This window comes from Rhincodon typus, chromosome 24 (assembly GCF_021869965.1).
Source record: "Rhincodon typus isolate 14 chromosome 24, sRhiTyp1.1, whole genome shotgun sequence".
In the NCBI taxonomy this organism is placed as follows: domain Eukaryota; kingdom Metazoa; phylum Chordata; class Chondrichthyes; order Orectolobiformes; family Rhincodontidae; genus Rhincodon; species Rhincodon typus.
In genome coordinates, this window is record NC_063355.1 from 38,612,340 (window position 1) to 38,639,041 (window position 26,702).

General features: G+C 43.9%; 1 protein-coding gene across 1 annotated transcript in view; it reads left to right on the forward strand.

Annotated features, from left to right (window-relative positions):
- Nucleotides 1–26,702, forward strand: part of wscd2 (WSC domain containing 2) — a 538,109-nt gene that overhangs the window by 228,687 nt on the left and 282,720 nt on the right. The window contains exon 4 of the mRNA XM_048611624.1: nt 3,744–4,921. Within this exon, the coding sequence (XP_048467581.1) occupies nt 4,507–4,921 (415 nt within the window). The 5' untranslated portion in view covers nt 3,744–4,506. The remainder of the gene's footprint in view (nt 1–3,743; nt 4,922–26,702) is intronic.

Genomic DNA, 26,702 nt, shown 5'->3' on the forward strand with positions numbered 1-26,702 from the left:
GGAGGAAGGGTCACCGGACCCAAAACGTTAACTCTGTTTTCTCCTTCACAGATGCTGCCAGACCTGCTGAGCTTTTCCAGCAACTTTGTTTTTGTGCTTGATTATTGTTCTGTTGTTAGAACTACCAACAAATAGTGACCAGACCAGTATCTCTTACAAACAAAAGTTTTGACTTCCTGGATGAACTGTGACTGAATTTTCTTTTTTGTCAAACTGTATATTTTTAAACCAATATGCAACATCCATTTTTCAGCTAAAAAATTCTGTTATGAATTAATAATATGTCTGTTTTGATTAATATATAATTTTCAGAAATGCTTTCATGTAAAAGTGCTTGGGTGCTAGATTAGTAGAACTTAAAATCTTTAGGAAATTTCATGTAAAATTTAACCCTTTGTTTCACCTTATTTTATTTTTAAATAAATATGACTCCACACTATAGCATCTCTGTAAGGGTAAAGGGTTACCTTGGATTCTTTTGTAGGTGTGGACTGCCTAGAAAACCATTGTACCCACACGTAGCTTACTGGAAATGTCATCTGGTAGACAATAAGTTTACCGTAAGCACTCAGTCAACGTTGCAGTTAAAGTTGACCACAGATTCTGACATTGCGAAGGTTAATGGCTGCAGGCACAAAAACAGAACAGGAAGCAAACTGAAATGCACCACAACACCTAACTGTGTGATATTCATAGAATGTACACTTTGGACAAATCATTCAACATATTTAACATTCTGACATATACTGCCAAACCTTTTAAAATACACCAGAAGAGATCCTGTGTAGTTTACAAAGAGATAAATTCGATTGAAGTCAAGATGAAATGTAAATGCAATGTAATTGTTAGATTTAGTTAATTGTGTCTGTGGTGACAGATAGGTATGAGTACTTGACTGGTAGCAATAGAGGCACTGTGCATATTAACTCCTGGCCACACTTTAGTAGAAAACCTAATCATATGTTTAATACAAAACCAAAACAGTTTCAAAATCCTACAGATTTTTGCAATTTTCCATTACCTTTGATGTTAATAGTAATCAAAATGCATCATATAAATGAGCATTTATTTTGGAAAATAATTATTTGCATGATGAAGTAACATTAATAATCATGAGAATTCAAGCAAAGAAGGTCTGAATAGATGCTGTTAGTGTATTTTTGTATTTACTGATCTCTGTTAAACTAATTAGGTACGATATTGTCAGCATTTCCAAAAAAAACGGACATGCAGCAAACATGTCAATTCAGAGGGAATACCTTCCAATGATGCACCTTTACTCATAGCTGAAGAGGTGAATTTTTGAGAGGCAGGTTCTGTGACAAGCGCTGTATATGAAGCTACCAAATATCATTGTGGTTGTTGTTAGTTTTGTCATCTGTTGCCAAGCCACTGCTGCCACATATCATTATGGTGGAGCACAGCAATATAATAAAGCTAGTTTTCAGCAGAAAAGATTGAGAACATTTGAATGTGGCTCATTGTTAGTGTTTGGACTCAGTTTAATTTTCCACAAGCATTTATGCTAATCCCACAAAACCTTTGCTAAACTCTGTTGCTGATTTATACAGCAGTGACCACCCATCCCATGCAAAAGAACAGCTCACATGGATTTTCTTTATTTAAGGATTTATTTTCAGATTATTTCTTACTGACACTAGCAGTATATTTTTTCCAAGTTTGAATGATTTTTTTGCCATCAAATTGCATTAGAAATTGAAAATTGTTCATGATCAAATTGTCTTGAACATGCCCAGTGTTGGATAGGCATAAGTTATGGTTCAACGACTCAATTTTCATAGACAAAAAGGAACTTAAAGAAAGAATATGGTGTAATGGACCCATTTGTTTCCAATCATTTCTACTTGTTTATATTGCTTTTTTCTTGATCTGGCATATAACAATGAGAATGCAGGGCATTTTGGCATAAGTCAGCAAGTTCTGGGTCAACTTTCAAGGAATTTATTTTATGCCAAGCCAGGAAGTTCTGAATTTTCATCAGAGACCTTTGATACCAGAATGCATAACACTATTGATCCAGATCTAGACCAATCTGCCACGGAGACAGAGTATAATTGTCCTCAATATTCGGAGACCATTTGATGTATTATGGAGCTAAGGAAGCCTTGTAAATGAGGTCTATAAGGTCAAGGAGAAACTCCTCCTTAGTTGGGGTCATACCTGTCAGAGATCAATCATCATAAATCCAGGAAATCTCTGCAAGTGGTTCTCAGAAATGTTGCCTTGGAGCAATCTTATTCAGTTACTTCATTAATATTCATTTTGATCAGAAATGGGGTACTTGCTAATTAGCTCCACTCAAGTTTCATCTGAAAATAAATGTTTACTGCAGAAGAGATAGTAGGAACTGCAGATGCTGGAGAATCTGAGATAACAAGGTGTAGAGCTGGATGAACACAGCAGGCCAAGCAGCATCAGAGGAGCAGGAAGGCTGACGCTTCGGGCCTATCCATCTTCTATGCGCCTCCCCCTCTCTCCCTATTTATTTCAGAATCCCCTTCCCCTCCCCCGTTTCTGAAGAAGGGTCTAGGCCCGAAACGTCAGCTTTCCTGCTCCTCTGATGCTGCTTGGCCTGCTGTGTTCATCCTGCTCTACACCTTGTTATCTCTGTGTTTTACTTATTCATCAGAGGATGTATGTTGTTTTGTTGTGGTCAATTGAGTGAATTGACCTGTAGTGAAACATAGTCACATTTTTAAGAATATCTAAACCTAGCAACATCACAAATCCACATTGGGGCTGTTTCTGTGTGTTTGTGAATGAATGCTCCCAATGTTGTCCTAATTTACAGAACATAAGTAGAGTCTTCAGTGGCTAGTGCTGGGGACCAAACTGGAGCAGGAAACCATGTACCACTAAGTAGCTAAAAGAGGCACAGGCCCATTGTACAACTACTGTAAATTCACTGCTGTGGTTAGTTAATTGAGCTCAGCTTGCGGGTATCTCTTTATGATTCACTACCACACCTGAATGTCACACCAAAAATTTACGGTCTATCAAACTGACTCAGAGCTCCTCAACCTGAAATATCAACTCGGTTTATGTTCCCACATGTGGAATTCGCCAGACCTGATGAACATTTCCAGTATTTTCAATTAAATCATAGAATCCCTACAGTGTGGAAGCAGGCCATTCAACCCATCAAGTTCACACCTATCTTCCAAAGAGCATCTCAGCCAGACCCAACCCTATCCCTCCAACCCTGCATTTTCCATGACTAATCCAACTAGCCTGCGCATCCCTGGGCACTATGGGCAATTTAGCATTGCCAAACCACATCTTTGGACTGAGAGAGGAAACTGGAGCAAACCCATGGAGACACAGGGAGAACATGCAAACTCAACACAGACAGTCGACCAATCAAACCTGGGTCCCTAGCATTGTGAGGCAGCAATGTTAACCACTGAGCCACCATGTTGCCCTGAGGGTTTTAAATGATCAGAACGATAAGTGATGAAGGAAAGAGGAAATACGTTCTGGAATGTCACAGCTCCAAAGATGAGGGCTTTAAAACTGACTGGCAGTATTTTAACTGGTATGACTGACATTTTGCAAAGTTGTTAATGACTAGAAAACTGCTTCTCAGATCCATAAAGTTAATTTGATCCTCAGGTTACAGACCGACTATTGTCATAAGTGCTGCCTCTCTCTCTCTCTCTCATTCAGCAAAGGTCACCCACACACCACAGTTTTGATTTTTGTGTGCCTTTCTGATTTTGCAGGAACTGCAGATGGACGAAGTGAGAAGGAGCCTCCCGGGCGAAGAACAGAACGTGGCCCCTTTACATGAGGGGAACGGTGAGAGTGGGAGAACTTGAAATTCTCCACCACCCCGAACCAAAGGATGCTCGCAGGAAGCTGGCGTTCGGGATTGGAAAAGGAATTGGGATCTGTGTCAGCTCAACCACGATCAAACCATCTGCACAAACACTTCACTTACCTGATATGAATCGTCCACCACTCAGCTCCCCAGCGTCTTTCTGAAGAATTCAAATATCAAAATACTCAGCAAAGACAGCCTGGTGTGAATACAAGATTACACCGGGCTCTGCCAGACGGTGCCTCAACTGACAGAAATTTGGATGAGTAAAATATCCTCTCACTCTGGGCAGAGGGTGGAGGGTGTGGGCAGACTGTGGTTGGAGTGGAAGAGTCCCTCTCTTTTCGTTGATAAAGAACATAGGTAGCTCTGTCAAACATTGTCATGATGACAGCGACCCAATGAACAATCGCCTTGGGAATGCCAGAGTCTTTTGAATACGTTCTTTATCGCAAGGAAACACCAAACTAATGAAGCACAAGTTGGGAGGAAATAGTCGAATTTAATAATAGTGTCACCACTCCAACCGTGGTGTGGATTACAAAAACTTCCTCCCTTTGTAATTTTGTTTTGGAAAAGCTCTGAGAGAGTATTCTAATTTGTTTTTAACCCTCAGCCCTGAATTACGAAAGAAGCACTCGCAAAAAGAAGGTTATGAGTCGGGAATGGCCAGATTAGCGATAAAAATTCAGCGGTATTTCCGGCGAAAGCCAGTCCGATTTTTCACCTTCATCATCATTTACCTCATGGCCGGTAGCTTGATGTTTCTGCATTCAGGGTTTGTGGGGGACAGCGCCGTCATGGGTCACGTGACCTACCCCGGCGACGGGACGGTTAACGGACCCCTGGGTGGCTCAGTCGGTAGCGCGGGTCTGCAGCAGTTCGCCTTCCTGCCCTTCGCGAGGGGCTACAGGGAAGTGGTGGAAAAGGAGCCCCAGCCGTTGCCGCGGAGATATGGCCCACCCTGGCTGAAACCGATCTCGCAAGATTCCACCGACAAGTTGCGGTCTGGGGAACACCTTCGCAGTTGGAGCAGGGCCCTGAAGGGGAAGATGTCAAGGGACCAGGAGGAAAACAGAGGTATGTTCTTCGATCTGTTGTTGGCGAGTGCTGCTGGTTTCTCATCTCATTCATTGCCTGTCTTCTACAGTGAAGAGCAGAAATTGAATCCTCTGACCCTACATCAGATACATTTGCTGAGGGATCTTTGTGTTACAGAAGCAGGGGTGGTGGGGGGTGCTTGGTGCTGTTTATTTATCTCCATAGCAATTATTAGTTTGCAAAGAAAAGAAAATTACACAATCTTAAGTGATGCTATTCGCACTAATCCATTTCTGAAATCTGGCTAACCCATCAGGACACAAGTCCCCAAGGGACACTTTGAAAAATTACCGATGCAAATGTTTCATTTACTAAAGCTGGATTGACCTTATAATTAATCCTAGGTGAATGAAATCTCTTATTAGTATTCTGTCCTGCTTCAGTTTGACTTAGATATTTTACCCTCATCTTTTTGAAGTACTTTTTGTGCTGGCAATGTGACAGAGAGATCTCCATGTCTGACAGGTGGGAACAATGCTGCAGTGAACTGTTTGTGAGATGTCTTAAGTAGACAGGCGAATGCAAATTTAAAACAGGCATCGGTTACTTGGGGCCACAAAATTTGGATGCTTATGGGTCCCTTGCAATTTCAATGCTACATATCCTGTTTCAAGTACAAATTGGTGCTCGCACTAGGCAAGTGCATTTCTGCTACAGACTACACCAGGTACCATTGTCCGTATGAATTCAGAGAGGCTCCATCACAGTAAGGTGTTCCAGACCCACAATGCACAGCTGGCGTGCATCCAGAGTCAGTACCTTACGTACATCAATGCTTAGTGTCGTGGCAAAGGTCATGTGCTCTTATCCTGTGGCAGCTCTCTGTACCCGTCAGCATCTCAGTCACTGCACATTGGACACTGAGGCCCTATCCATTGACCACCTAGCTCATAACTCAGTCACACAACTCGCTTACAAATAAGCAGAGTACATATGAAGAGATGTAGGAGCAGAAGTAGGCCATTCTGTCCTTTAAGTCTGCTCCTCCATTCAATAAGATCACAGCTGATCTGATTATCATCAACTAACCCTCGATTCCCTCGGTGTTTAAAAATCTGTCTATCTCAGCCCTGAATATAGTTAATGACACAGCCTTGTCAGCCCACTGTGCATGGTAAGGAATTACACAGAGTCACAATCCTCCCTGTTTTAAGTGTGCAATCCATCACTCTCAGATTATGCCCATTGGTCCTGGACCCTCCTACAAGGGCAACCAACCTCTATGCATTGACCTAGTTCGTGCATTGGCTTCAAACTTCAGTGTGGAAACCAATCTTTGAAAACCCAAAATTGTTCAATTTCTTTCCCTTGGGACTGTGAAATGAACAACAGTGCTAGGAAAACCCCCAGAACATATCAGAATCAACAATTGTGATATTACTCTTGGTTGATGCAGAGGTACTGCTGACGTTTCAAAAGAAAAATCTAGTTTTAATTAAAAAAAATGCTTGTGCACAGTCTGTTGGAAGGCTGATGAATACACCTAGTCACTGGCATTCCATAACAAACATGAATGGGATAAGGTGATGTTCACTGTGAATGTTTACCAGCCATCAGACCAGGGGCTGTACCGTGGAGGGATAATAACAGGAATGGGAGGTCTAGCTCTCAAAAGGGATACTCAACGTGGACACAAACCATTTGACCTACTTTTGGACCATGTTAGCATCCTCCTACCCCTCTTTATTTAACTCGAGCAGCATAACTTTCTATTCTTTTCTTCCTCAATAAATGCAATGATGCTGGTTGCTTTTGGCACTCCCTGTGGTAATGGGTTGCCCGTTTGTTTAGCGTGAATATTTTGAGTCCAATACGACTCTCCTTCAGAAGGAAATGAAATTTTAAGGAAGAGTCATACTGGACTTGAAATGTTAACTCTGCTTCCGTCTCCACAGGGGAGCGATTTACAGGTCCAGCGGAGGCATTCAGGAGCATGTCGCTGGTGTTTTAGACATTACTATGTGCAGGGATGTGGGGAAAAGTTGGGAGAATAGTCCTAGATAATAGAGACAGTGCAAACACGATGAGCCAAGTGGCCTCTTTCTGCAGGGTAATATCTCTGTGATTCTGAGATTTTAGTCATTATGTCACTGGAGTCATAATCCGGAATTCTAGGCTAATGTTCTGGAAATATGGTGCAGGAACATGCCAGACCAACTGGTGAAATTGGAATATATTTTAAAAATCTGTAATTAAAGCAGGCCTAATGGTGTCCACTGGCAACAGGCTTAAAAACCCATCAGGCTCACTAATGTCCTTTAGGCAATGAAATCTGCCATCCTTACCTGGTCTGGCCGACATTTCACTCCAGACCCACAGCAATGTGGTTGACTCTTAACTGCCCTTAGTGCAATTAGGGATGGGCGACAAATGCTAGCCTAGTCAATGATGCGCACAATCCATAAATGGACAAATAAAAAGATGCTGCCAGACCTGCTGAGTTCCTCCAGTGTTTACTCTTTTTATTTCAGATTTCCAGCATCTGCAATGTTTTGCTTCAATCCACTTTGGTTCAACTATTTTCTAAAATTTATTTTGTGGGATGTGGGCATCACTGACGAGTGCCCATTCTATTGTTCAACAGTTAGCTACATGTCAAGTCTAGAATAATGGTTTCACATAGCTGTAGGCTTTAATGTTATTATTTATTTAATATATTATTCAGTTTTTGCTAAGGCTATATTGTCCTGATCCCTCTTGTGCTAACAGTGTATTACCTATTGTTGATCCTTTCTGATGTCTGGATTGAAAAATTAATGATTTGTAATATCACTGTTACAGTTTATGGTGTCATGTGAGCCGGTGGAGTTAAGTTACTTCCTTGTAATGACTCTATTAGTCTTGCTATATTTTGTTCAGTGTTTTTGAATGACACCATATGAATTTATATTGTAGAAAAGATGAATCCTCTATTAATAATCTAATAGAAACAAAGCAAATCATCAGACCTTTTTCCCATCTTGACAGGTCATTTCCCATTAAACCATCTGTTCACCAAATCCCTCAGTCCTTTCTATCAGCAGAATTGCATCAAATTGCCTTTTGAGTCTATTTGTACTATCTGTGTAAGTGTCCTTCCATAACTTATATGGCTTACTGGTGTTTTACAGTAATCAGATTACAAATTTGGGAAATGAAGATGTGTTTCAACTAAATTACAAAGTTAAGTGATAATGAATTGCAACTACAGTCCTGACAAGCCATTGAATCATTTATTTAAATGACAAGGTTCAAAATTCTCAGTTAAACCTATGTCTTTCTGTGGTTTTTCTGGCTGTCGGTATGATTGTTCTTCTGACGATGGTTTGGAATTCAGCCATGATCCTCTCATGATCTGATTCATCCCTTCCCAGTCTGACATTAAGGTCACAGGAACTTTTAACTTGAACTTTATTAGCAGACCACATCTCAATGCCAGCAGCCCCCTTCCCCAAACAACCAAAAAAAGCCAGAAAGTCAACAGAATGCTGGCTGAAAGACCACGCATCTCCAGGCACCAAAGGGTGAGGGCCAAGATTGGAGGAGGGGAGGAGATGAGTAATACCTTCAGGAAAGAAAGAAAGAATAAAAAGTTTTGGGGGTGGATTTGTTTTCAAAACACAATTTGCATTCATTTTTAAAGTGCTGTCCATTTATTTCAACCCCATGCAAGTCAACATCCTACTTTTGTTGGCCACTCAATGAAGCCCCATTTGGTTTCTCTCTTCGCCTTTGCAATTTCACTTTGCCTTCTTAACATCAATATACAGGGATGACCTGAGGAGTCAATGAGCAGTCTTTTATCCTGCCTCAGTGTTTTCCTTTTGAAACAACACAAATATTACAAGATTTTTGGCGTTTAATATTTCGAGTTAAAAATGATTGCAAAAAATTCAGAAAAACAAACAAAAAAAGCAACCGTTTGCTTTCTTCCCCCACTCAAATTCATGCATATGTATTGGCATTTGTTTGCCAAAACAAAGTTAATAAGAGAGTTTGGTTGATAAAACTGTAAAGGAATAGAGTTAGGTCAAAAAGATGCAGGGTAACTATCACAAAGTGGGGGGGCACTAGAATCATAGAATCGCTACAGTGTGGAAAGAGGCCATTCAGCCTTGTGAGTCTGCACTGACCCTCCGAACAGCATCCCAGTCAGACTCCCAGCCTGTCCCTGTAACTCCACATTTTCTATGACTAACCCACCTAGCCTACACATCCCTGGACACTATGGACAATTTACCATAGCCAACCCACCTAACCTGCACATTTTTGTTCTGAGGAAGGGTCACCGGACCCGAAACGTTAACTCTGATTTTTCTTCACAGATGCTGCTAGACCTGCTGAGCTTTTGCAGCAGCCTCTGTTTCTGTTCCCAGTGCAATAACTGAGTTTCTGGATTTATGGTCCAGCCATAATACCGCTACGCCAACGCCTCCCTGTGTTAGATAACTGAGGCTATTGATATTTAATGGGGTGTTGAGTAAAGTGGGAGGCTTGTGTTTCAATTATTCCTTTTGCAGCAGGCAAAACAAGATGCACTGATCAGAATAAAAGCACTTGGTCCGCCAATGTCACTGGCCAGTTGTAGTGACAACCTGTAACGTTGACAATGATTATGTGGCCCAGAAATGTCAGCATCAGCAGGTAATACTGTGGCCTTTAGTGTGGTAAAACACTACCATGACACTTCCAAATATTTCTGACGCTGAGCTACAGAAGGAGATGTTAGACAGGTGACCAAAAAGTTGATTTTAAAGATGGTTCTAAAGTGAGAAGGGAGAGTTAGGGAGATTTAGGGAAAGAATTCCAGATCTTAAGACATAAGCAGCTGAAGGCACGGCTACCAATGGTGGAGCAATTAAAACTGGGGATGTATGAGATGCCCAAATTGGAGGAGAGCAGAGATCATGGAGGATTGTAAGGCTGTGACAGGGGCGAGGGGGAACAGGTTAAAGAGATGAAGTCATACAGCATCACATCACAGAAAAAGGCCCTGCTCATCATCTCCACACTAGTCAAGAAAAACCTATCTATTTTAATCCCATTTTCCAGCACTTGGTCTGTAGCCTGCGCTGTTTCAGGTGATCATCTAGATGGTTCTTAAATGTTATGGGAGTTCCTGCCTGATCACCATTTTAGGCAGTGAGTTCCAGGCTCCCACTGTCCTCTGGGTGGAAAGGTTTTCCTCAAATCCCCTCTAAACATTTAGCTTCCATGCCCTCTGGTTATTGACCTCTCTCCGAAGGGGAAACATCTCTCTCTCTCTATCCAGCCTATTTACGCCGCTCATAACCTTGATAAGGGGCGAATGGAAAATACGATGAATTTCAAATGAGAATGCATGATAAATTTATCAAAAACCTTGCTTATTTCCCCCACTTTGTTGGACGTAGTCCAAAGCAGAATGCTGAGGTAAAAAGCTGCTTAAAATTATCGATTGAAATCCTTCACTTTGAAGTATGCTCAGAATTCAACAACGAAATGTCAGATGTCAGGAAGTGTGAAAACAAAGGCTCCATCCCCGCCTCTTCGACCTGTTTGTTTCCTCTCCACCTATCCTCTCCTCTATCCCTCTTCTATCTGCCTCCCACTCTCTCCCTATTTATTTCAGAACCCCCTTCCCCTCCCCCTTTTCTGATGAAGGGTCTAGGCCCGAAACGTCAGCCTCTCTGCTCCTATGATGCTGCTTGGCCTGCTGTGTTCATCCAGCCCTGCACCTTGTTGTTTCAAAACCTCTTTTGCAACTCTTGAAAGGTACATTAAATTTCTGAGGGTTAAACGTCTAAGACGTGCTGCAGAGGTTAAATAAGCCAGTGTGAGTGGGGATTAGAAAACTGGCAAAAACGTGAAAGAAAGCACTTCAAGCTCCACTTGTACATTTAAAATCTGTGGTTTCTACAACCATGTGTTGACTTGTCACTTTTGTTGTCTCAGTTGTGATACATACCTGCAGTGCATTTGATTAAATAGGGTTGCTAAGCCTCTAGCTCCATAAATCAAAATGGCAGGAAACAAAGCTTTGAAAATGTTAGAATGTAAGTGTTTCTCTCCACATGTGACTATACATACAAACCTACCCATTAGGAGCAGGAGTAGGCCACTTGGCCCCTCAAGCCTGCTGTGCCAGTCAATAAGATCATGGCTAATCGGATTCCTCCACATTCCCATCTCCCTCCCACTTACCTTTCACCCCTTATACTTACCAAGGATCTCTGCCTTAAAAATATTTGGATATTTCTGCTTTCACCACCTTTGCAGGAAGACAGTTCCAAAGACTCATGATCCTCTGTGAGAGGGAGATCCGTTTTTGAAATAGTGACGCCTGGTTCGAGATTCTCCCACAAGGTGAAACATCCACGCCACATTCATACTGTCAGGACCCCTCAAGATCTTACATGATTCAATCAAATTGTCTCTTACTCTTCAAAACTCCGGTCGATCAAGACTTTCCAACAAATCTACAGAAAACAACCTTCCTGTTCTAGATAACAAGGTGTAGAGCTGGATGAACACAGCAGGCCAAGCAGCATCAGGGGAGCAGAAAAGCTGACGTTTTGGTTCTGGACCCTTCTTCAGAAATGGGGGAGGGGGAAGGGGATTCTGAAATAAATGGAGGGGGGGAGGCGATGATGGAAGGTGGATAAGGGAGCAGATAGGTGGAGAGAAGACGGATAGGTCAAGGAGGCAGGGATGGAGCCAGTACAGGTGAGTGTAGGTAGGGAGTTGGGATGGGGATTGGTCAGTGAGGTGGGAGGAGCGGATAGGTGGGAGAAAAGATGGACAGGTTAAGGAGGTGGGGACGAGCTGGGCTGGTCTTGGGATGAAAACCAAAAGAATTGCGGATGCTGTAAATCAGGAACAAAAACAAAGTTGCCGGAAAAGGTCAGCAGGTCTGGCAGCATCTGTGAAGGAGAAAACAGAGTCAACGTTTCGGGTCCAGTGACCCTTCCTCAGAACCGATGGTGGCTGGGAAAACGTTAGTTTATATGCAGAAAATAGGGAGGTGGGGTAGGGAGTAAATGATAGGATAGAGCCCGAAGAGAGAGAAAGACAGTTGGACAGACAAAGGAGTTGCTAAGGATCAGGCTGGGAGGGTAAATAGTTGTTAATGGGGGCTGTTAGTGACTAACAACAGGAGGTATGTAATGGCAGACTATGTGGTAACAAGGCTTGGTGTATGGGGTGGGGGGCTGGGACAGGGGAGAGTTGAGGCCCTAAAATTATTGAACTCAATATTGAGTCCAGAGGACTGTAGGATCCCCAAGCGGAAAATGAGGTGTTGTTCCTCCAGCTTGCGTTGGGCTTCACTGGAACACTGCAGCAAGCTGGAGACAGAGATGTTGCATTGAAGTGGCAGGCAATAGGTAGTTCAGGGTCTTTTTTGCGAGTATAACGTAGATTTTCTGCAAAGCGGTCGCCAAGTCTACGCTTCGTTTCCCCAATGTAGAGGAGACCACATTGTGAGCAGCGAATACAGTAGACTGGGTTCTGGGAGATGCAGGTGAAGTGTTTCTTCACCTGGAAGGTATGTTTGCACACTGGGGAGGGAGGAGGTAAATGGGCAGGTGTTGCAGTGGAAGGTGCCTTAGGGCTGTGGGGAGGTGTTGGGGGTGAAGGTAGTGTGGACCAGGGTGTCCCGGAGGGAACAGTCCCTGTGGAAGGCAGACAAGGGAGGGGAGGGGAATATGTGTCTGGTGGTGGCATCTTGCTGGAGGTGGTGGAAATGGCGTCTAATGATCTTCTGGATGTGGATGCTGGTGGGATGGCAGGTAAGGATAAGGGGAATCCTATCGCTGTTGCGGGAGGGAAGAGAAGGGGTGAGGACAGAAGTGCGGGTGATCGGTCTGACCTGGTTGAGGGCCCTGTCGACAACAGAGCTGGGGAAACCTTGATTGAGGAAGAAGGTGGACATTTCGGAGGCTCCCTTGCCGAAGTTGGCCTCATCTGAACATATGCGACGGAGACAGAGGAACTGAGAGAATGGGATGGAGTCTTTACAGGAAGTGGGGTGTGAGGATGTATAGTCCAGGTAGCTGTGAGAGTCGGTGGGTTTGTAATGGATATTAGTGGCCAGTCTATCCCCAGAAATGGAAACAGAATTGTCGAGGGAGGGAAGGGAGGAGTCAGAGATAGACCAAGTGAAAGTGAGGGCAGGGTGGAAATTGGAGGCGAAATTGATGAAGTTTTCCAATTCCAGACGAGAGAGGGAAGCAGCACCAACGATATCGTCAATGTATCGGAGGAAGAGTTGTGGGTGGGGGCCGGAATAGTTGTGCCGCACAGAACTCATCTCTTCCTGCCTTGACTCAGTCTTCTCCCCCCCGCCCAATCCCTACCCACATACATCCATGATTCGTCTGATGCCTTCTGCCGGTTTCAAAACTTCCAGTTTACCACCTCCAGCCACCTCCTCTTTACCGTGGATGTGCAATCCCTTTACACGTCCAATCCCCACCAGGATGGTCTTAGGGCTCTCCGCTTCTTCCTGGAGCAAAGACCTGAACCATCCCCACCCACCACCACCTTCCTCCGCTTGGCCGAGCACCCTCCTCTCATTTTCTTCAGGTAAGAGGGGTTGCCATGGGTACCCGCATGGGCCCTAGTTATGCCTGTCTCTTCGTGGGGTATGTGGAACATTCCTTGTTCCAGTCCTATTCCGGCCCCCATCCACAACTCTTCCTCCGATACATCGATGATATCATCGGTGCTGCTTCCCTCTCTCATCTGGAATTGGAAAACTTCATCAATTTTGCCTCCAATTTCCACCCTGCTCTCACCTTCACCTGGACTATCTCTGACTCCTCCCTTCCCTTCCTCGACATTTCTGTTTCCATTTCTGGGGATAGACTGGCCACTAATATCCAGTACAAACCCACCGACTCCCACAGCTACCTGGACTATACATCCTCACACCCCACTTCCTGTAAAGACTCCATCCCATTCTCTCAGTTCCTATGTCTCCATCGCATATGTTCAGATGAAGCCAACTTCGACAAGAGAGCCTCCAAAATGTCCACCTTCTTCCTCAACCGAGGTTTCCCCAGCTCCGTTGTCAACAGGGCCCTCAACCAGGTCCGACTGATCTCTTGCACTTCCGCCCTCACCCATTCTCTTCCCTCCCGCAACAGCGATAGGGTTCCCCTTATCCTTACCCACCATCCTACCAGCATCCACATCCAGAAGATCATCAGACGCCATTTCCACCACCTCCAGCAAGATGCCACCACCAGACACATATTCCCCTCTCCTCCCTTGTCCGCCTTCCGCAGGGACTGTTCCCTCCAGGACATCCTGGTCCACACTTCCTTCACCTCCAACACCTCCCCACAGCCCTACGGCACCTTCCCCTGTAACCGGCGAAGGTGCAACACCTGCCCATTTACCTCCTCCCTCCCCAGTATCCGAGGGCCCAAACATACCTTCCAGGTGAAGCGACACTTCACCTGCACCTCCCAGAACCTAGTCTACTGTATTCGCTGCTCACATTGTGGTCTCCTCTACATTGGGGAAACGAAGCGTAGACTTGGCGACCGCTTTGCAGAAAATCTACGTTCTGCTCGCAAAAAAGACCTTGAACTACCTATTGCCTGCCACTTCAATGCAACATCTCTGTCTCCAGCTTGCTGCAGTGTTCCAGTGAAGCCCAACGCAAGCTGGAGGAACAACACCTCATTTTCCGCTTGGGGACCCTACAGCCCTCTGGACTCAATATTGAGTTCAATAATTTTAGGTCCTCAACTCTCCCATGTCCCAGCCCCCCACCCCACACACTAGGCCTTGTTACCACATAGCCTGCCATTACACACCCCCTGTTGTTAGTCACTAACAGTCCCCATTAACAACTATTTATCCTCCCAGCCTGATCGTTAGCAACTCCTTTGTCTGTCCAACTGTCTTTCTCTCTCTACGGGCTCTATCCTATCGTTTACTCCCTACCCCATCCACCTCCCTATTTTCTGCATATAACCTGACGTTTTCCCAACCACCATCAGTTCTGAGGAAGGGTCACTGGACCCGAAACGTTAACTCTGTTTTCTCCTTCACAGATGCTGCCAGACCTGCTGAGCTTTTCCAGCAACTTTGTTTTTGGTCTTGGGATGAGGTTGGGTTTGGGGAGATTTTGAAGCCTGTGAAGTCCACATTGAGACCATTGGGCTGCAGGGTTCCCAAGCGAAATATGAGATGTTCCTCCAGCCTTTGGGTGGCATCGTTGTGGCACTGGAGGAGGCCCAGGATGGACATATCGTCCAAGGACTGGGAGGGGGAGTTGAAGTGGTTCGCGACTGGGAGGTGTAGTCGTTTGTCACGAACCGAGTGTAGGTGTTCCACAAAGTGGTCTCCAAGCCTCCGCTTGGTTTCCCCGATGTAGAGGAGGCCACATTGGGAACAGCAGATACAGTATAACACATTAGTAGATGTGCAGGTGAACATCTGTTTAATGTGGAAGGTTTTCTTGGGGCCTGGGATAGGGGTGATGGGGGAGGTGTGAGGGCAGGTCTAGCACTTCCTGCGGTTGCAGGGAAAAGTGGTGGGGCTGGTGGGGAGTGTGGGGCGGACGAGGGAGTCATTCTAGATATTAGTTTAGGTAACCTGCTCAGCGCTACTTCCAACATGTTTATATCATTTCTCAAATAGGGAGGCAAATACTTCAGATGCAGTCACATTTCTCTGTATAACTGAAACACAACTTGACCACTTCTTTTATTTAACTCTTCTTGCAGTGATATTCAAGAAGTTTTCCCTTGCTGTACCTGCATGCTAACCTTTCTGTGATTCATGTACTAGGACACCCGGGTCCTCTGCATCTCAGAGCTCTCTAATCTCTCACCATTTAGATGATTTTCATAGAATCCTAGAATCTCTGCAGTGTGGAAGCTGGCCATTCAGCCAATTGAGTCCACACCGACCCTCCGCAGGGCATCCCACCCAAACCCACCCTAACCCTGTAAACCTGCATTGCCCATGGCTAATCCACCCAGCCTGTACATCCCTTGTCACTGTGGGCAATTTAGCATGGCCAATCCACCTAACCTGCACATATTTGGACTGTGGGAGGAATCTGGAGCACCCAGAGGAAACCTCCACAGACACAGGGAGAATGTGCAAACTCTGCACAAGATGTTGCCCAAGATTGGAATTGGACGCGGCTCCCTGGTGCTGTGACTCAGCAGGGCTAACCACTGAGCCATTTTCCCTGAAAATGGGCACTGCCAGGTCAGATGTCTGTGACATGCATTTTATTTTATTCCTCCTGCAAAATTGACAATTTGGCTTTTTACTTCATTGTGCTCTTTTTGCCAGATCTTTGCCCACTCACTTAATTTATCTATATCCTATTGTAGTCGCCTTATGTCCTCTTTACAATTTATTTTCATACCTGTCTTCGTAACATCAGCAAATTTAGCAACTGTACCTTTGGTCCTTCATGTAAGTTATTTGTATAAATTGTAAAAGTTAATTGATGTGGCACACCAATCATTCCACCTTGCTGACCCAGAAAGTTATGAATTTGTGCCTACCTTCTATTTCCTGTCCAGCTGATCTTCTCTCCATGCCATTTCATGCCCTTATGGGAAGACAATCTGCCATCTTTTCATGATCTGGTGTACGTATGACTCCAGGCCCACAGCAATGTGATTCACTCTTAATAAATGCTGCCCTCGCTCAAGTCAAGTCTCCATAGACTTACCAGATCATCATAGAGAGAGTTCTGAGGAAGGGTCACCGGACCCGAAATGTTAACTCTGTTTTCTCCTCCCCAGATGCTGCCAGACCTGCTGAGCTTTTCCAGCGACTTTGTTTTTGTTCCTGATTTACAGCATCCGCAGTTCTTTTGGTTTTCATCATAGAGAGATGACTGGTTTTGGTTTTTCCCGCGGGTAATGATCCCTGAGGCAAGGGAAGTGGTTGAGAAGGAGAATGCTTCATTGTTACATCAGCTGGTGATAGGAATTGAACGCACACTGTTGGCATCACACTAATTCTCAACTGAGACACCAAGCAAACTGAGCTAGACTGACCCTCTTTCCAAGCTACAGCCCATGGACAAGTAATAAAAATGAATTCCAATCCACTATTGATCATTGTGTAGCGATGTGCATTCGGGTTCTGTGATGTGAGCATGAGGTGTGTACGGGTGCAGAAAACTACCTACAAGTATTGATTCATTGCAGAGGTGGCTGTGCACTCTCAGGGAGAGACTGAGGAGATAAGCAAGTGACTACATGCAGATGGGTTCTAGATGTGCTTTCTCAATACACAGGCCTCTCTCAGAGCATGCCAGAAACATTGTCAGCTTGCGTAAACTTCCACCTTGACTTTAATTAATGTGGTAAACTTTCGCACCTACACAACCCTGCACTGATGCAACGCACCAAGAGCTTAGGTGCTGGGGAAGGAGTTCCAGCAAACTTGTAGAAAAAGGTAGCAGTAGCTTACAGGCATGAGAAATGAAGCTGGAGAACTTCAGATCCACAAATGATTGGCAAAGCAAACACTCAGTTAAAGAAGAGGAATTATAATCTCTTAAAAATGATCTGAGTTCAGTTCCCACTAACTTTCAGCTGTTAACCGAAAGGTTGGTGGTTCGGACCCACCCAGGGATGAAGGGCTTCTTCACTTGGGGCAGCACAGTGGCTCAGTGGTTAGCACTGCTGCCTCACAGCACCAGGTTCGATTCCAGCCTTGGGCAACTGTCTGTGTGGAGTTTGCACATTCTGCCCGTGTCTGCGTGGGTTTCCTCCGGGTGCTCTGGTTTCCTCCCACAGTCCAAAGACGTGCAGGGTAGGTAGATTGGCCATGCTAAATTGCCTGTAGTGTTCAGGGATGTGTAGATTAGGTGGGTTATAGGGGGATGGGCCTGGGTGGGATACTCTGAGGTTCGGTGTGGACTTGTTGGGCCGAAGGGCCTGTTTCCACATTGTAGGGATTCTATGACTCTGTGATTCTATAACCGCCTGCTCACAGCACTTTTCCCCCAGTTTAGTATTTTTAATGTTGCTGGCTTTTGCTGGAGTACATTTCATCCTTGCCTTCTTGCACTTTCATACCCAAAGTATGTCCATTCTTCTCTTGAGAGTGTGGATGGAGACATAGAGCCATAGAAATGCACAGCATGGAAACAGACCCTTCAGTCCAACTCATCTATGCCAACCAGATATCCTAAATTAATCTAGTCCCATTTGTCAGTATTTGGCCCATATCCCTCTAAACCCTTCCTATATTCATATACCCATCCAGGTCCTTTTTAAATGTTGTAATTGTACCAGCCTCCACCACCTTCTTTGGCAGCTCATTCCATGCACGCACCACCCTCTGTGTGAAAATGTTGCCCGTTACGTTCCTTTTAACCTTAAACCTATGCCCTCTAGTTTTGGACTCTCCCACACTGGGGAAAAGGCTTGCCTATTTACCCTCTTCATGCCTCTCATGATTTTATAAACCTCTATAAGGTCACCTCTCACTCTCTAACACTCCAGGAAAAATAGCCCCAGTCTATTCAGCCTCTCCCTATAGCTCAAACCCTCCAACCCCGGCAACATCCTTGTAAATCATTTCTGAACCCTTTTTACTTTCACAACATCCTTCCTATAGTAGGCAGACCATTACTGAATACAGTATTCCAAAAGTGGCCTGACCAATGTCCTGTACAGCCACAAAATAACATCCCAACTTCTATACTCAATGCACAGACCAATAAAGGCAAGCATACCAAAAGCCTTCTTCACTATCCTGTCTATCTGCAACTCCACTTTCAAGGAACGATGAACATGCACTCCAAGGTCTCTTTGTTCAGCAACGCTCCCAAGACCTTGCCATTAAGTGTATAAGTCCTGCCCTGATTTGCCTTTCCAAAATGCAGCACCTCACATTTATCTAAATTAAACTCCATCTGCCACTCCTTGAGCCATTGGCCCATCTGATCAAGGTCCCATTGTACTGTGAGGTAAGCTTCTTCGTTGTCCACTATACCACCAATTTTGGCATCATCTGCAAAGTTACTAACCATACCTCTTATATTCACATCCAAATCATTTACATAAATGATGAAAATCATGAGTGTTTCTCGGTTATTCAGTGATTTAGAGCAATGCTGCTGATTACTGCCCAGAAACAACACAATGTAAAGAATTGACACCAAGGAATCAATAAAGGATGAACATAAACATGCAGAGCAACGAGGTCGCAGGTCCAGGCTCTGAGCTGTGCTAGTTGTATCAGTTAATGGCTGAATGGGAACCACACATACATCTGTATTAGAAAGTTGGGAGTTTAAGCCTTGCTGCAGAGACCTGAGCTAACAATCGTGGCTAATACTTCAATGCAATATCAAGGGAGTACTGTAGTGTTGGATGTGCTGTTTTGGGCTTCTCGAGACTTCTGCTTTCTTAGACGAGTGTAAAAGATCACAAAATACTGTTTTGAAGAAGAACTTGAGGAAGTAGTTTCTCACAGTGTCCTGGTCACTATTAATCCTCAGCCAACATCAGCAGGTGATCCGACCATTCATTCCATGTGCGGGGGCTTACTGCGTGTAAACTGGCTGCTCCATTTCTGGAACTGCAACGTTACTGTGCTTCATAAATACTACATTAGTTGTAAAGCACTTTGTGATGTGTTGTTATCATGAAAGGTGCTAAAGAAATGAAAATCTTTCCTCCCTTTTAAATTATCTAGTCTAAGACAGGATAGTGACAGTAACTGGATTTAGCTCCCCCTGAGTTTGTGGAGGGTCAGAGCTACGTGCCACGCTCTGATTATTATCCAGCAAGCCTTTGTTGAGTGCATTCACATTTGATGATTCTTGACATTATACCCATCACCTCCCCCCATCATGATGGAACACTGCATTGCAGCCAATACCATATCGAATCCTGCCCTGTCCTTTCTGACCTACACTGGATCCCAGTCCCCCACATGCCTCACACTTAAGGTTCTCAAACTTGTTTCAATCCCTTTATGCGTGCACCCCTTCCCATCTCTGTAAACGTATCTGTTCGCTCATCAAGTACAGCTTCCAAGCTTAGAAAACAAAGTTATGTTTATATCCAAGGAAGAATTGCTAGCTTCAGGGAGAACTTCACAATCTCCACCCCTGGGAAGGCTCACTGGTAACTAAGGGGCGCATGCAAGTTTTGACCTCTGCTACGAAGCCATTCAAGAGATGCAAGCAGGGAAAAGAATTGAAGTCTTTCCCTCAGTCTCATACCCAATCAGGAGCCCAAATTCTTTCTACCCACTTCTCCACCATAGGATCTTTCATTCCTTCTCCAAATTCTGCAAGTGCCCCTCATCCAAGTTGTTTTCATACCACTGGACTCACAGTTAAATTGTTAAAAGCGTCTAATTATAGAAAGAAGCAGAGAAATTACAGCATAGAAGAGGCCATTTTCACATGTTAGGTTACCACTGCCTTTCTGGAAGAGCTACCCAGTTCATTTCACTCCCTTGTTACCCATTCCTGTAGCTCTTCTAATTTTGAGGTGGTCGCATTCACTCGAAGCACATGAAAATAACATTACTGTTCTTTACAGTTGCTGTAATAATCTCCTTCCAGCACCAGTTATTTCTGAAATAGCTGTGACTGTCTGTAGCCCCTGGCATTGGATGGAATTGAAGGTGTTTATGAAGTTGACTGTTGCTTCTGTTTGTTTACAAAGCTATCTGACTGGAGGGAAAATGTCAGAAAGTTGCTCCAAAGTATTCCCAGGATTTTGCTGATTCCAATCAGCATGCCTTATTGAGAAATCACCTGGGTAAATTAATCCAAATGTAAAAGTTTAGACAGAATCATGTAGTCATAGAATCACAGACTTTTAAAGTACAGAAGGAGGCCATTCAACTTATTGTGTCAGTACCAGCTCCCGAAAGATCCCACTCTCCAGCCCTATCTCCGTAGTCTCTAAATTATTCATGTTCAAATATATATTCAATTCTCTTTTGAAACCTCCAATAGAATTCACTTCCACCACTCTCCCAGGCAGCACATTCCAAATTCCAATTGAGTAAAGAAGTTTTTCCTTGTCTCACTTCTATCTCTCTTGCTAAGAGCCTTGAAACTATGACCCCTAGTTACTGACAGTAGTAACTAATGGAAACAGAATATCCTTCTTTACCTTGTCCAAGTCATTCATAATTTTGAACACCTTTAATGTTCCATAGAATAGTATCCCTACAGCATAGAAACAGGCCATTCAACCCAACAAGTCCACACTGACTCTCTGAAGAGCATCTTCACCCCCATACCCTACCCTATCCCTACATTTCTGCTGGCTAACCCACTTAACTTACACATTCTCTAGAACTATGGGCAATTTAGCATGGCCAATCCACTTTACCCACAAATCTTTGAACTGTGGAAGTAAACCAGAGCACCCAGAGTAAACCTGCACAGACACTTGGAGAATGTGCAAACTTCATAGAAATGGTCATCCAAGATTGGGATTGAACCTGGGTCCCTAGTGCTGTGAAGCAATAGTGCTAACCACTGAGCCACCATACCACCTTCATCTCTGCTCCCAGGAGAATAAGCCCAGTTTCTCTAACCTTTCCTTGTATTTATAGAACATTAAAGAATTGAAGCAAATTCTGAAATTACTGTCACATGATCTTGGTGTATTCTGTGCAATTATACCAGTAGATAGTGATGTAATGGCTCAGGGTGACGATAACACCATTTTTGTAGTTATAAAACTCACATCTTCTCAGAATACTAACATCTGGCTGTAAGCAGCTATAGGTCTGGCTACAAACTCTCTGTAACAACCACTTGACCTAATCTAATATGCTAGCTTTGATCACACAGAATACAGAACCATCTAGCAAAAGTGTTAACACGGAGGTCTGCATTGGCAAGCTATTTTTTTCCTCTTGTATATGTTTGTAATGTTATAAATATCATAAGTAGTGTTGGCAACTTCATCTAGATCTTTTGACTTGTCATGCACCTCCTATTAGTGGGTTTTAGATAAGTTCAAATGGCCTTTCACAGTTTGCAATGTGTTTTCCAAGGTCAGATGGAGCACTCCTGCAGAAAATGGAATCATGGGACCAGAAAATTGTATGGATATCTGGTGATCTGTTGAGGCCTTTTAAATGTATTAGTAGTATAAGGTAGGGGTGGAGGTTAGATAGACCTTAGGTTTAGCGTAAAGGTGCTGCACAACATCGTGGGCCGAAGGGCCAGTACTGTGCTGTACTGTTCTATGTTATATGTATGAAAAGGATCAGCAGACTGAACAGGAAACAGTGCAAAACTTGGGGGCATCAATATGAGCTAATTACTTACCAGAATCCAGTTGGGCATTCAGGAGGAACTTTATTGTCCAGAGGAAGTTTAGAGTGAGGAACTTGCTTTCAAAAGAACTAATTGAAGCGACTGGCATAAATCTCTTTAAGGGGAAGCTTATTAAGTGTTAACATGGAGGATCTAAGCCTGTTAGTGAAATACAACACAAAAATACTTTTCCTTGTGAAGAGTGTTTGTTGATAATTCCAACACTCAGTACCTATCACACCCAGTGTTGCCTGTTACCCCATTATTTTCACAGCCGCTTAATTCATCAGCAGACCTCAGTCAGTATCATTGACCATTGAGGATAAACAAAGAAGTGAAGGGCTCTTGTGGTACAGTCGTAGTATTCCTACCTATAATTCGGGAGATGTGAGTTCAAGTCCCACCTGTTCCAGGGGTGTGCAATAGCATTGCTGAGCAGGTTGATTAGGAAACTATCGAAAAGAAAGGAATAGATGGCTAGATAAATTTGAAGGGGAGGAAGCCTATAAACACTCATTGCATAGGCCTAGGTTTTGCAGTCACATGCCATCCTGACTGAGGAGGATACCACCAATCCTTCTCTGTCCCTGGGTTGGGTCAAAAGACTGGATCTCCCCAGCAGCACAGTAGGTGAATTTATATCTACCGATCACAGTGGCTCAAGAAGACAGTGCATCTGCTCAAAGGCAGTAGAGATAGCAAATAAATACTAGTCTTGCCAGTAATGTCCCTAACTTAAAAATGGAGAATTTTAAAATAACTCCAGCAGTTCATGAGTGTGGTCCCAGAGAGACAGCTGGTTTGGAGATCTGGGTAATGGTGGGTCCTCAGTACTAGTTCTGAATTGTAACAGCTCGCTCTTATGCCTGTCAGATAGAAGATGATATACAGGGCTGGTCTTTAAACTGGAAAACCTTTGGTTGATCCACATGGCAATGCATTTAATAAAACTGGATTTACAATTATTTGTTGGAATTAATGGATTTGATACTAAGTTTTAATGCATAAGGATTATGAATATCTGCAAAGTAATTATTCTCGCCTAATATCTGGATCATGTAACACTTTGTCCATCATCGCATATTAAGCTGCTGTGAATTTAACAAATGCCCCAATTGGAATGAGTTATTGAGAAGGAAGGCCATGCACTTGTACCTAGAATCATGGACTGGATCCCAAAGAGGCTGGCATTGTTTCAATTTTCTTGTTTAGCAACAGGACTGACTTGGCAGCTGCAGGCATCATGTCCCTTCAACTGCTCTGTATTCAACTCAGGGCTCATATGCACCATCTTCTACTCCGACCCACTGTTGGTCACTGGAGTGTAGGGGGTTCAAGCGGAGGAATTGTGATTTTAAACAAAAACAGAAGTTGCTGGAGAAGCTCAGCAGGTCTGGCAGCATCTGTGAAGAGAAATCAGAGTTAACGTTTCGGGTCCGGTGACCCTTCCTCAGATTTTAAGCTGACCCACCCCTCAAGAATTGCACTGGATCTGATGCAACACTAATTTCACTTTCTCCTCATTTGTTCATGAGCTGTGGGTATCAGTGGGCGGACCACTGCTTATTACTCGTCCTTCACAAAGTGGTGGTGAGCTGCCTCCTTGAACCACTACAGTCCATGTGCTGTAGGTAGACCCACAGAAAAGGAATTTCAAGATTTTCACCCAGTGACAGTGAAGTAACGGTGATGTAGTTTCAAGTCAGGATTGCGAATGCCTTGGAGGGGGACTTGCAGTTAATGGTGTTCCCATGCATCTGCTGCCTTTGTCCTTCTGGATGGTAGGGGTTGTGGATTTTGAATATGTTGTTGAAGGTGCCTTAGAGGGTTGCTATGTTACATTCTGTAGATGGTATACTGCTATCCTAGTGTGCTATTGATGGTAGGAGTGAATGGTGAAGGCATTTGTGAAGTCCCTGGACTCGAAATATTGACTCTTTTTTTCTCTCTTTCTGTTTTTGTTTCAGATTTTCAGCATCTGCAGTTCTGTGTTGTAGTTAAAATGCTGGTATGGGTGCCTATGAGGGGGTTCTGAATGATATTAAGCTTCTTAAGTGCTGCACTTAGCCAGGAATGTTGAGAGTATTCCATCACATTTCTGACTTTTGCCAAATGATGGACAGACGCTGGTGTTCTGGATATGGGTTTACCATTGCAGACTGATCTGTTCTTGTACCTATTTATATGGCACGACCAGTGTAGTTTCTGGTCAATGGTAACTCAAAAGATATTGATGGTGGAGTATTTAAGACTGGATAATGCTATTGAATATCAATGGGAGATGATAGATTCTCTATTGTCAGACAGAGATAGTACCTAGCACTTATTTACTCTCTCCAATGACGAGAAATATTTTCTTAGAGTTTTAATATCAATGTTACATTGCCCCTAAAAATGACTGCTATATTTTTTCTGAAAAAGTCACAATGCTTGAACATCCTCCATAATGTTAATGTGCCCCTTTCCTCTAATGCTAGTGTGACATGCACCCATCTCTGATCACACTGCAAATAAGAAGGCTCACAAGGATGATCCCCGGTATGGAGGGATTGTCTTATTGGCAAAAACTAAACAGACTGGGACTCTGCTCACTGGAGTTTAGAAGAATGAGAGGTGATCTCATTGAAGCATTTCAGATTCTTAAGGGACTTGACAGGGTAAATACTGAGAGGATGTTTCCTCTCATGTAAGAGCTTAAGACCGGAGGCTGTAGTCTCAGAATTAAGGGGCGTCAATTTAAACGTAAGATGAGGAGGAATTTCTTTTCCCAGAGGGCTGTGAATCTTTGGAATTCTTGCCACAGCTGACCTCTGAAGTCAGAGCCCTTGTGTTGCTTTAGGGCTGACATTGATAGATTCTTGATCAATCGGGGAGTCAAGGGTTATGGGGAAAGTGGACATGAGAATTGTCAGCCATGAACCTATTGAGCAGGCCCGAGGAGCCAAATGGCCTACTCCTCGGCCTTTTTTTTTATATAGTCTTAAGAGAAAAGCAAACAGAAACATAGGCCTGATACTTGAGTTCAGCCAGGCCAGAGCTGACTTGTTCTTTTGTTTCAGAGATAGTAGGAACTTCAGATGCTGGAGAATCTGAGATAACAAGGTGTAGAGCTGGATGAACACAGCAGGCCAAGCAGCATCATTTCCGAAGAAGGGTCTAGGCCCGAAATGTCAGCCTTCCTGCTCCTCTGATGCTGCTTGGCCTGCTGTGTTCATCCAGCTCTACACCTTGTTATCTCTTGTTATTTTGTTGGTCAGGTGCAGGTATGAGGGGAGAATTGGTCCCTGTCACCATTTTGTGTGATCCTCTGTCTGAAGAAAGCTCATTTATGACCCCTGACGGCATGTACCCAATCAGTCACCATTCAGCAAGAGTTTGATTGGGACAGATTTTTAAAAGCCCAAAGGATGATTGAGTGCTGACTTATGGAGAAATGTAAAATGCCAGATCAGTTAGAATCAAAATTCGATGGCTTTAAGCAGCTGGCAAGACTGGCCACAGCTTGCCCTGAAAATGAATGGGCAAATCCTCTAGCTTTTGATTTGGTGACATTCCTTCCCCAGGGCCCAACCATTGTGGAGACATCACAGTTTATTATAATAACTGCAAGGCCTCCCTTTACTCAGGGCTCAAACTCTTTCAGTACGTCTCTGAATTTCTCCCAGTGTCAAACATGGGCAGGTTACAATGTTGTGCTGAGCCACAGAATGGATTTCACTTTAGCAAGTGGTCAGGATCCTTGTGTTCCTCAGAAGCAGAGGCTATTTCATGTTATCTTTGGGGACTTGGTCTCTGAGTGATATAAAGTGGGGTCTGGCCAGAATTTACTATTTTGATTTTTCTTCACTTGAAGTAAATTACCAGCATGTCGTAGCGGTATCACTGAGACACCTTTATGCTTGTAAGTCAATTATTTGTGGGTTTGAGCCGTCCTGAGGGATTTGAGTTTTTGTATAGGCTGAGGTATTTGAGTGAAGGAGTGCAGCGTGGTTTGAGGAGCTATCTTTTGGATGAGGCGCTTTGCTGAGGTCATGTTAAAATCTCATTGTGCTTTAACGGAATAACATTCTCACCCAGATTTATGGCCTATATTCATACCTCACCTTATACCATCAATGCACAGAGAGAAAACAGTAGGCCTTTCACCTAAACCCTGCCTCCCCCCCGCCAACCCAACACTTGATATTTAAAAATTAATTAAAAACTTCTACACAAATACACTCAAAGACTGAGCTTCCACAGCCCTCTAGGGGAGAGAATTGCATAAAAACACCACTCCCTTAGCGAAAGAAATCCTCCTCATCTTGGTCCTAAATGGGGTCCCCTTATTTTTAATTTGTGGCCCCTGGTTTTAGATTCCCAAACAGGGCAAGCATCTTACTTGCATCTATCTTGTCTATCCCTTTCAGTATTTTGTAGGTTTCGACCAGATCACTTCTCATTCATCTAGAGAATACAAGCTCAGTTTGCCTACTCTGTCTTCACAGGACAGTCCAGCCATCCTGG